We start from the raw sequence: 10,890 nt of genomic DNA on the forward strand, positions 1-10,890 counted from the left end.
GGAGGCTAAAACTGCCTGTGCAGTCTCCATCAACACACTGATCTAGCTGTTGTGCAGTTGTCAATTTCCCCCTCAGTCTCCCTCGCACCCTGTGAGTGCCACAGGAACTGAACTTCATTCATCTCTATATCTGCAGTGCCAATTCAAGATCAACTACCCAGAAAGCACAGCGCATGGCTGTGGAGATAATGGCTTTATCCACTTGACAAGTCCTGATGAGTCCCTGCCTACCATGAGCTGGGCACTTAACAGTCTATTGTCTCTGCCTTCACAGAGTTTGCAGTACAGTGGAGGATAAACAAGTCAGCAATTGAAAACAGAAAAGCAATGCCAAATACGTGCTGCGCAGGACAAGAACAGGGTGAGGCAGAGGGAAGGCAGCGGTGAAAGGGAACAGGTGGGGAGGGCCTTTGTAAGGAGGTCACGGGTAAGTTGAGGTCTAATGGGACAGGAGGAAGAAGAGGTGTAAAGTGTTGGGGAAGCGAGTTCCAGGCAGCAGAGAGTGATGTGTGATGACCTTGAGATGGCGAGGATCTGGTCTGCTTAGGGAATGGAAAGGCCAGGGAGCTCAAGTGAGTGTGGTGTGAGACCAGGTGGGTGGAGGCAGGGCAGGAAGCTAGACCAGGCTAAGGAGGGCGGGCTTATTCTCAATGCCATGGAACCATGGAGGGGTTTTAAGAAAATGAATGGCAAGGCCCAATCAACTTTGATGAGATTCTTTTAGCCACTGGGTAGAGAATAGATGGGGCGGAACTAAAGTAAGGAGAACTGGGAGGTTACTGTGGCTTCTGGACTTGTGTGGTGGGGATGAGGTTGGGTTCTTATTTAGAAGGAATTTATTCAGCTGGAGCTGCTAATGAACTAGTGGTGGGGGAAAGAGTAAGGAAGGGGGAGGCTTAAATAATTGGGTAGATGGAGCAGCTGTTTAATGACAACAAAAACAGGAAAAGGACCTTCCAGTGGCCTGGGTCAAATTTCAAGCTGGTTATGCTAAATTTGAAATGCTTCTGAAACATCAAGTGGAGATGTCAGTTGCCTGAGAGAGCTCAGGGGAGAGGCCTGGGAGGGAGATCTGGGTTTGGAAGTGCTGTGCTGGTAGGTGTACATGCAAGCCCTGAGGTTCCCCTAGAAAGGGCCTGAGAAATGGAAACATTCAGAGATTGAATAGGAAAAAGAAACTGGGCTGGAGGGCAGAGCAGGCAAAAGCCCTGGAAAGTGCAAGATCAGAGAGAAGGGTATTTCAAGAGGGAAAGAGTGATCAAGTGCATTAGCTGCTTTGGAGGGATCGGCAGAACAAGCACTAAGAGTAGTACTCTTTGAGTTTAGCAACACGGAGACCATTCACCATCCCAGTGAATGACTCAAAGGCTGCAAAAAGAGACTACCAGAGTGGGTTGATGAGGCAGGGAATGATTCTGGAGGGAGGTTGCATTTCAGCAGAGCTTTGAAGGCTGAATCCTGAGAGATCTAAATGCTGCCTACAAGAAGCTGAACTGTACTATTAATTGGCATCTGGGTCTGGGCAGAACTATCTCTACTGCATTAGAGGGAAGGGCAAAAGGAGCTGGCTTGCTCCTCTGCAGCAAGGAGGACAGGGAGGCTGATGACCTGTTTCCAGGGGACAGAACCCATTCATGTCCTCCAGGACTCAGAAGCTTGGCTACATAACTTGCTACTGAGAAGTCCTGGGAGGTGAGGATTCCAAACCCATGACCTCAGAGCAAAGGGCTCTTAGACACCATCCAGAGCAGCCAGGTCATGACACATCCAGAACATGTGAGACCTAGAGAAGGGGCAGATCTTGCCCAAGGTCACCCAGTACAATCCTGACCAAGTGATCTCAGGCGATTCCTTGTGGCCCTTGTCCCAGTGGATATTGAAGGTTAAGAGTTCAGAATCTGGGCCTCCCTGGTGGTGTAAGGGGTTAAGACGCAACCTATGAAGCTGTCAGTGGCCACTGAAGCACGAGTTCTATCCCCAGCCAGGGAGGAGACCCACATGACGCAGCAGACTCTCCTGGCTCGCCTGCTGCTCTCCTCAGTAGTGTATTTCGGTCAATCTGCCTAGTCTGTTCTCCATTCTGTCTCTGGTGAATCCTCTCACCCTTCACACCTCTGGCCTGTATCCCAGTTGTTGTATGCATAAATAAATAAAATCTTTAAAAAAAAAATATAAAAGGAAGTATGAAAAAAAAAAAAAGTGTCTAGAATCCTCCATCATTGTCTTCCACCAGCCCTCCCTCACGCCTTATGATCCAGCCCTCTGAACATTTAACATATGCAAAAATGTACCCTCTTATAGAGTTCACAACAGCTCTGGAGTAGGTGTTGTTATTCCTGTTTTATAGATGAGGAAAATGAGGCTCAGCAAGTTTGATAACCTGTTCATTGATACAAAGCCTGTACAGTACACCACTGACCAGGATTCAGCTCATCAGTGTCTCTGAAGTCAACTTACCTGCATTCACCAGTCAGAGCCCCCTCCTGTAGGAAGCAATCCCTGAACTCCCTGGTCCCCAGCTAACCTGGAGTCAGGTCATGTCCTATGACTGAAAGTCACTCGTTCCAGCCACTAAAAAGTCCACTGGATGTGACTAAAATACCTGGAGCCACAGCCTACTGCCCAGGAAGACCCCACAATCCCACTGCTCTCAGTCCTGCAGCTGCAGCCCAGCACCCACAGCAGGAGCAAGGACACCTACAGAAGCTGAGCAAAATGCTCTTTCCCCCTTGGCCCTTCAGCCACACACCCAGCTCCTCACCTGGAGACCACCAGTGGCAGGATCAGCATCTTCAACATCCTCATCAAAAGCTCTCCAGGAAACTGGAAGTAACTAATTTCCTGAAAACACAGAGAGAGCAGGTGTTATAGCAGGCAGCGCAGCCTCACAGTTGCGCAGTTCTTGACAATCTTCAAAGCTCCATTCCATTCACACTCTTCTGTCCAGCACAGGGCAGCAGAGAACATAGAGAAAGTTCTTTGGAGTCCTGGATTCCAATCTTGGCACCTCCCTCCTGCCCAAGTAACTGTGTGGACTTAAACAAGTTACTTGACCTCTCTGAGTTTTTCTCATCTGTAAATAAGGATAAAAAACACTTTGTAGGGTTATTGGGAATGTTAAATTAGAGAAAGCACGTAGCAGAATTCCTGGATTAAAGTAAATGTTCATAAAGTAAATGTTCAGTAATCACACTAAATAACAGCTCCCCTCCCCTCACACCATTCACCCAACGCTCTGTGGTGTCCATCTGTCTGAGGTAGCAAATGGTAAGAGGTTCTCTGGGGCAGCTGTGTACTGTTCACACACTCATTCAATCCCACTGGTGCCAGGCGTCACACTGGGCACCAAAAAATGAATTAGGCATGGTTCCTGCCCCAGAGAAGTTCAGGAGACTGACTTATAGGCAGACCATGGATTCTTGAGTCAGTTTCCCTTTGGTATTGGGTCCACTCTCGTACCCTCCCCTCCTACCACCACTTTTCATCACCCTCCCAGTGGGTCTCCCATTTAAAATGCCGAGAGAGGGCCTCCCTAATGGCATAAGGGGTTGAGCACAGTACTATGAAGCTATCCACAGCCTTGCTGTAGGAGTTAGATCCCCGGCTGGCCAGGGAGCTACCCATATGCTGTAGCAGACCTCTCCTGTCTCTCCCGCTGCTCCCCTCAGCAGTGTATTTCAATCAATCTGCCTGTTCTGCTCCCCACTCTGTCTCTGTTGAATCCTCTCACCCTCCGCACCTCTGGCCTGTACTCCAGCTCTTATATGCGTAAATAAATCTTTAAAAAAATAAAAGGCTGAGAGAAAAATTGGGTTGGGTTGGTGACATACCGCTCGGTACAAAGAGTCCCTACTGAGCAGAGATCTCCATCCAGTCTCCTCACAGGCTGCTGGTTCTAGCCTATAGATGGGCCTGGGTTAGGGTGCCACAACCTTACCCAAACAGCTGTCCCTAGGGTAACCACTCACATGATCAGAACCTGTTACAGAGGGGACCACTAAGCCCAGTGAAGTTTGGATTTCAGGTAAACAACAAATACTAAAAAGTATATTTTTTGTTTATCTGAAATTAAAATTTAACTGGTGTTTCTGTTTTTTGTTTTGTAATTTAATGTAATTAAATGTTGCTATTTCTGGTCTTCTTGGCTTGAGGTCACTTTGCTCCAGGGTAGGATTCTGGGTGAGGTTCGTACAAGGACTGTCAAACACCATCCAAGTTAAAATTTTGTAGTTGCAACATTTTAAAAAATCAAAGCCAAACATAACACTTGGTTAATGGTGTCATGCTTTGAAAAGCCCCAAATCATAGAATTTTGATACTGAGAAGGGGTTTTTAAGGTCTTTTAAAGGTCTTTTAGTCCACTGACTCATTTTATAGATGAGGAAGCTGAGCCAGGGAAGGAAGGTGACTTGCCCACAGAGTGAGTTAGCAACAACTCAGAAAATCTGCTTTAAAAATATATACCCATCATGGCTATGTATTTTTAAATAATTTTAATTTAATTATATAAATAGCACTATAATGATAAAAAAGACAGCACCCCCTCTCACCCAGCTAATCCCCACTCTCAGGAATGAAAATCTTCAATTCCTTAGCGGATTCTCTGAGTATGGCTATCACTAAGTAGTATGACAATAGTACTACTGCTCTCTTTTGGCTATCTATTAACTTCCTTATAACCATGATAAATAAGGATTTAGTTCCTGGTCCCTTTATCCTCCTCCTATTTCACCATTATATTTATACCAATTATTGGTTAAATTAATAATCCAGGTCTACAATATTTTGATCATATAATAGTATTCAGTTTTTGAGCCAAGGAATGTGCTATAACCAGAGCTCCTTTCTCATGCAACCTTCCTCTTATCCCTGAAGTTAATAATTCACTGATTTTTCATCTGCTTTGTTTTCTGTGAACCACTGATAAATTTCTTCAAAATGCTTTCACGTCTCTGTAAATGCCTAACAATAGCATTTTCTATACACCCAAGCACAGCAGCTCCCCTGTATCTCCCCTAACATTGGCCTAAGAACTGTCCATCTTCCCATTTGTAGGGAAAATGGAGTGGCTCGTCGCCTTCCCACCGCTAGCCTCTATGACTGCCACCTGTGTCCTTGTTTGCCTCCCAGGCTTCCTTACCCACACGTGATAACGTGCAAAAAACACTTGGGAGTGCAAGCACGGGGCACACGCATCTATAAATTCTGACCCGGGGCCGAGGGGTGGGGGCACAGGACACGTGCACCTGTGATTAGGGACACCAGGGCAAGTAGCCTAGCTACCTATAAGGACGGTCGGGACCAAGCCTTGCAGAGATCATTAAGGAGAGAAGCAGGGAGAGAGCTGAAATCGTGGGGCTGGGAGGCTCCGTTGCTGCCTGCCCCAACCTCCCTGCCTGCTGTGGGTGGTGCCTGGGACGCTGGCCCCTGCACCTTTCCAGTTTGCTCTCTAAGCTCAGGGGTGCTTTCTTTACTCTCACTCTCAGACTTTGTTCTGTATAGGATCCCCTCTTTCCTGGATCCCTTCTCTTGGTTTACTTCCTTTTTTTCGGGAGAACATCTATGGTAGCCCCCTCAGTAAGTGTGGATAGAGGAGAAACTTCTGAATCCTTACCTGAGTAAAAATGCCTTTATTCTACCCTTGCCTCTGATAATAGTCTGTTTATATACAAGATTTTTAAATTAAAAGAATTTCCCCTCTAATTTCAAAGGCATTTCCCCTTTCTTTTCTGCATTCCAATGTTGCTTAAGATGCTTGGAGTAATTCTTACTTTCTGTTCTTTTCATGAGAACATTTTATTCAGACCATTTAAAGATCATCTGTTATCTCCAGTATTCTATAAATTTCATGGTGATGTACATGTGTGCAAGTTTCACTTCAAAAAAATTCACAGTGCTGTGGATGCTTTTTGCTTCTAAGAAACTTTCTTGTATCCTGTGGAATTTGTCTCCACTTTTTTCTGCCAGTCCTTTCAAAAACTCTTAAGAAGTCAGATGTTGAATATTCTGATTTTCTACTCTTATTTTCTGCAACTTTTTGCCAGCTTTTGACATTTTTATCTTGCCTCATCTATGTTAAGTTCCTAAAGCTCTTTCTTGTTCTCAGAGTGTTCCTTTCTCGCATCCCGTTCTATTTCATGGTTGTAGGGTAAAGAAAATATCAGGCTTTTCTGCCCTTCTGCCATCAGGATAGATGATGGATCCTTGTCCTGAATGCATGCCTGATGGCGGGCACCTGGAATAGGGTGTGGGCATAGGTAGATGGGATTCAGCTGAGCTAAGACTGTGCTTTTTAAGAGCGGCGTCTCGGGGACGCCAGCAGCAGCAGTAGAAGCCGAAGCCGAAAGAGAAGCAGCAGCAGAAGCTGAAAGAGAAGCCGAGAAGCAGCAGAACGAACGCCAGAGAGCCCAGATAGAGTAAAGACTTGCTGGGGGCTGGGAGGCCTGCCAGCATCCCAGCCCCCCAGCCAGCACCCCTGCCTGCCATATGCCTGGTGAACCCCAATAAAAGACCTGCAAAAAACCACTGAGGACTCTGACTCCTCCTTTACCCAGTCTGCATGGGATCAGAAAACCTGCTCTGTGCCCTGTTCCTGCTTTACAATGGTCATTATCTTTTCTCATATCTCCAAGGCCCTTGAGACCTAAAAAAAAGTTTTCTTCTCCCTTCCCTGCATCTGCTTCATCAGATAGCCTCTTTTCTGTTTTTTTTTTTTTAATCTGTTTTTCACATTAAAAGCTTTCCTCAAGTTTGTGGTGACCTTGGCTTTCTGCTCATATTTAAGTGTGAAGCCTGATGGGACTTGTCAGCAGATGGCCCCTCAGGGAAGGGTGAGGGGTGGTGACCTGGCTTTTTCATTGGGGGCTGATGGATTGGGGGAGAAATTGCCTTGATAGAATTTGGACTCTTTCTCTGAGGTTTCAATAAGAAAAGTCTCCTCCTCAGGCTGGGGGTAGGGCTGTGCCTAAGGCAGCTGCCAGCAACCTTAAGGCCCGCACTCAGAATGCAAATGTCCGCTAGTTTGCCTTACAACCGCCTTCCCTCTACACATGCGTGAGCCTAACATCCCTGAATCAAGCTTCTCTGGTTCCTGGGGGGCAGGGAGGTAGGGATGGTGATGAGTCCTCTGACTACATGAACTGGAAGGGACCTAGGGGTCTGTCTGCTCAGTAGCCAAGTTCCAATCAGTGTTCCTCCAGCGTCATTCTTGACCTCTGCCTCCTGCAGCATCTTGCACTTTCAAGTCCAGAGCCTTTCTGGAGTTGTCTAGAATAATCTGACTTGGTGTTTACTTATACAGAAACATTTTGGCTTTCTGTGGCCTGTTAATGAAGTCATTCAACTCCATTCACTTTCTATCTTGCCTAATTTATTGTAGCCCTCAACTTCTTTTGTTTCGGAGAGTTTACCCTTTTTACTAGATAATTCCATTGCTATCATTTTAGTGAAATTTCAGGAAGGAAAAGGAAAATGGATGCATTTTTACATTTACCATGGCTTAACTGGAACTCTGAAAATGATCTATCTATATATATTTTTTAAAGATTTATTTATGCATACAGAAACTGGGTACATGCCAGAGGTGTGGCGGGGTGAGAGGATTCACCAGAGACAGAGTGGGGAACAGTCCCTGGCCGGCAAGGGATAGAACTCATGCTGTAGAGGCTGCTGCGGATTGCTTCATAGTGTGGTGCTTAACCCTTTGCGCCACCAGGGAGGCCCTAATCTATATCTTTAAATTAGATAATTCCAAGTTAGTCTTGTCAATTTTATAAGTTCTTTTTTACCAACAGGACATTATACCCGTTTTACTAATTGTTTTTGATTTTCGCCTGTTGCATAATCTTTCAAAATAAGAGGGGCTTGTTTTTTGAGTCACAGGCAGAGATCAAACAATTCCTGGATTTCAAAGTAAGATGCTCAGAAAACCAAATAATTGTTCTGAGACTTCACATTTTGTTTTTCAATTTATCTGGCAGGCTAATCCAGACTGGAACACGTTTGCATTTCCAAACAGATGGGGAAGGCAGCTTTGGCAAAGAGGGCCCCCAAATGAGTTTGACTTTTAATAACAGGCCTTCCCACTTGTTTTCACAAAATCTTTTAGAGGAAGTGTGCTGTTGTTGCTGAGGACAATTAGAGCAGACTGTGCCATTGCCAGTTTAATTCGGCACAAAGCGGAGGGTTCTCTCTGACTAGCACTGAGCCAGGCTCACATTTCAGTTCAAGAAAGCCCATGTGATAATCAGCAAGTTGATGGGAAAAACAGACACCTACACAAATGACTCTGAAGCAAGACCACCAGCAGCTGGGTTATGGTGGAGGCATGAGCGTGGGGTGGGTATGGGAGAAGAGTATTCTTTTAGATGTGGACAGGCCTGGAAGAATTTTTATAAGATATGGACTAGGAGATGGTTCTTGATGCAGGTAGGATTTGGACAGGGAGGTATTGGAGTGGGGAGTAAAGTTACATTTACTATGCACCTGCTATAGGAATCTTTTGCTTATGCCTCACAATTCTAGGAGACAGAATGCCCCCACACTCCATTTTTTTCAGATAGGGAAGGCAAGATCTTTCCAGAAAGGAGAAAGGATTTTGCCCTGGGCCACACAGTTGTTTACTAGTAGAGTCAGCCTTCCTCTGCTTCCAGAGTTCACACTTCTCCCTAAATTACCCATAATGGCTTAACTGTTACTACAGTAAAGGTGGTTTCAGTTCCCAAAGAGGATATTTTCCCTGTAATGAAAAACAAGATCTGATGCCTTGAACCCCAGTCTTTCATGCCCCTGCACCTCGCTCCTGCTATTACCTGTGCCTAGAAGATCCTTTTTTTGGAGCTGCTCTTGGATGCCCACTTCCTACTCTCCAGGACCCTGTCTGCCTCTTCTGCATCCGTAAGCCAGGATAAGTCACCATGCTTCTCATTCCTCTGGTGATGCCAGTTTGCAATCACTCTCACAGCCATCTTATTGGCTCTGCAGTAGCCCTGCAGTGTGTTTATCCGGCTTATGTTGTGGATGCCAAGATGGGAACCAGAGAACAAAAAGACTTGCTTGCCATCACATCACCATAGGGACCCCATGATGCCCGGGGAGGCTGACCTGTGGTGAGAGGCGCTGTGTCCTCAGGAAGAAGCCAAGGAGGCAGCCCACGATGACAGATAGCACAGACAGGATGAGCAGTCCATTCTGCTTGCACACATCCCTCCCTCGTGTCAGAATGGTGCCCAGCACCATGGTGAGCCCAGCCTGCTGGCAGGGTGCACAGCACCATCCCATGTACTGAGGCCAGCGGGGGCACAGGGTCTGGCCAGGGGTGGGCTTCTCAGCAGGCAGTTGGTTGGGGGTTCTGAGCACCAGTCGCCAGTCCCATGGCCTCCTCTGCTGCCCCAGTGGGAAGCACAATCCTATTACCAGCTGCATCATTAAGAGCTGGGAGCAGATTAGGGCTTGGGAAATGAAAGCAGGTCATGTGGTCTGGAAGTTTGGACCTGAAAGCCAAGAGTTCCTCTTAAACAAAGGAAGGGACTGGAGGCTGGTACAAGGGACAAAAGAACACTCATTTGGTTGGCTTGATTTTTACCCCTACATCATTCCAGAAAGAACTGAAGGGAAGGGGATGTAGTACTAGCAATCACTGGCATTAATTAAGCGTTTACTGTGTACCAGGTGCTGCTCTAGAGGCACTTACTTGTATTAATTAGCTCATTAATGCCTAACTCCAACCCCAAGAAGGAAGTGCTGTGTAGTATTGCTTTAGGAAAGCAGAGAGGTTAGGTAGCTAGTTGTGTGGTGCCAAAGATCAGCTTTGCCTATGCTGATCACTGAGACTCTCTCCACAACTCCTGGGTTCCAATTTTCATTTTACTGATGAGACCGAGAATCCAGAAGCCAGAGGCCCTTGGCCAAGGTCACAGCAAGCAGGTAGCAGAGTAGAAATCAGGCTGATGCAGCCCCATGAACAGGCCTAGGGGTTCACATGTTCTTGGCAGTATAGGGAAGAATGCAGGATTAAAATCCAGCATTGACCTGAGTTCAAACAAGGGCTCTGACACTCTCTGTATCCTTCAGGACTGCCCTAAGCCTGAAGCTGGGGACTTGCAGGTTCACAGGGCTCATCATTTTCAGAGATGACAGAACCCAAGGGGCCTATATTCAAGTCCTGGCTCTGCCACTTACTAGCTGTGTCCTCAGTTTCCCTCCCATAAAACAGACATAATAATAGAATCTACTTCATTAGGGCTGGCGTGACAGCCTATTCAGAGTATATTTGTGCAAATAGTGGTGAACTGTAACAGGGTGTGCTGAACACCCTGAACAGGGGAAGGGCTGTTAGGATCACCACCACCCTTCCTGTCTTTTGGAGAAAGATCTTTTCTTGTTGTTTTGCTATTTCATATGTGGCCTGGCCTGTCCTGCCCTTTAAAGCCAGAGGGAATTACCTCTAGTCTGTTTCACCAGGAGTCTCTAATCTCATTAAGGGCAGTCAGGGGGCAGCAGGGAACACAGTCTGTAGGGATGGGGTGAGCATTGGGGATGCCTCCTCTGACAAAGGAAGGGGGTGGAGCATGGAGAGGACCATGCTAAGGAACTGCAGGGGTACAAAGGGAGAGTGGGTGCAGGCCCTGAAGCCATGGACAGAACTCATGACTGGAAGGTACCTCTCATATTCTGGTCCCCATTTAGCCAGCTGTGTGACCTTGCTCTCTCTGGGCCTCAGTCTTGCCTACCTTTGAATAAGAAAATGGGGTCAAATGCTTTCTAAGTCCCCTCAATTCAACAAACCTACTTTCCAAAGGCCTTGCTGTTTGCCAGTTGCTTTGGGGGTGTGGGGTTGGAGTGATACAAAGCTGAGATTTGTTTTTTTTCCCTCCACTTTCAATTCTTAAA

General features: G+C 46.5%; 1 protein-coding gene across 2 annotated transcripts in view; it reads right to left on the reverse strand.

The window, feature by feature from the left end:
* SLC1A7 (solute carrier family 1 member 7) overlaps positions 1-9,252 on the reverse strand; it is a gene marked incomplete at both ends in the record, with an annotated part of 35,579 nt that extends 26,327 nt beyond the window's left edge. Inside the window, 2 exons of one of the 2 annotated variants that reach the window (XM_084242623.1) lie at positions 2,762-2,841; positions 9,103-9,252. In XM_084242623.1, coding sequence (XP_084098749.1) covers positions 2,762-2,841; positions 9,103-9,237 — 215 coding nt within the window. The remainder of the gene's footprint in view (positions 1-2,761; positions 2,842-9,102) is intronic. The other variant, XM_084242622.1, reaches the window with a different exon arrangement.
* Between the last annotated feature and the right edge of the window lie 1,638 nt (positions 9,253-10,890).

This window comes from Talpa europaea (genome assembly GCF_964194135.1).
Source record: "Talpa europaea genome assembly, chromosome: 9".
NCBI lineage: Eukaryota > Metazoa > Chordata > Mammalia > Eulipotyphla > Talpidae > Talpa > Talpa europaea.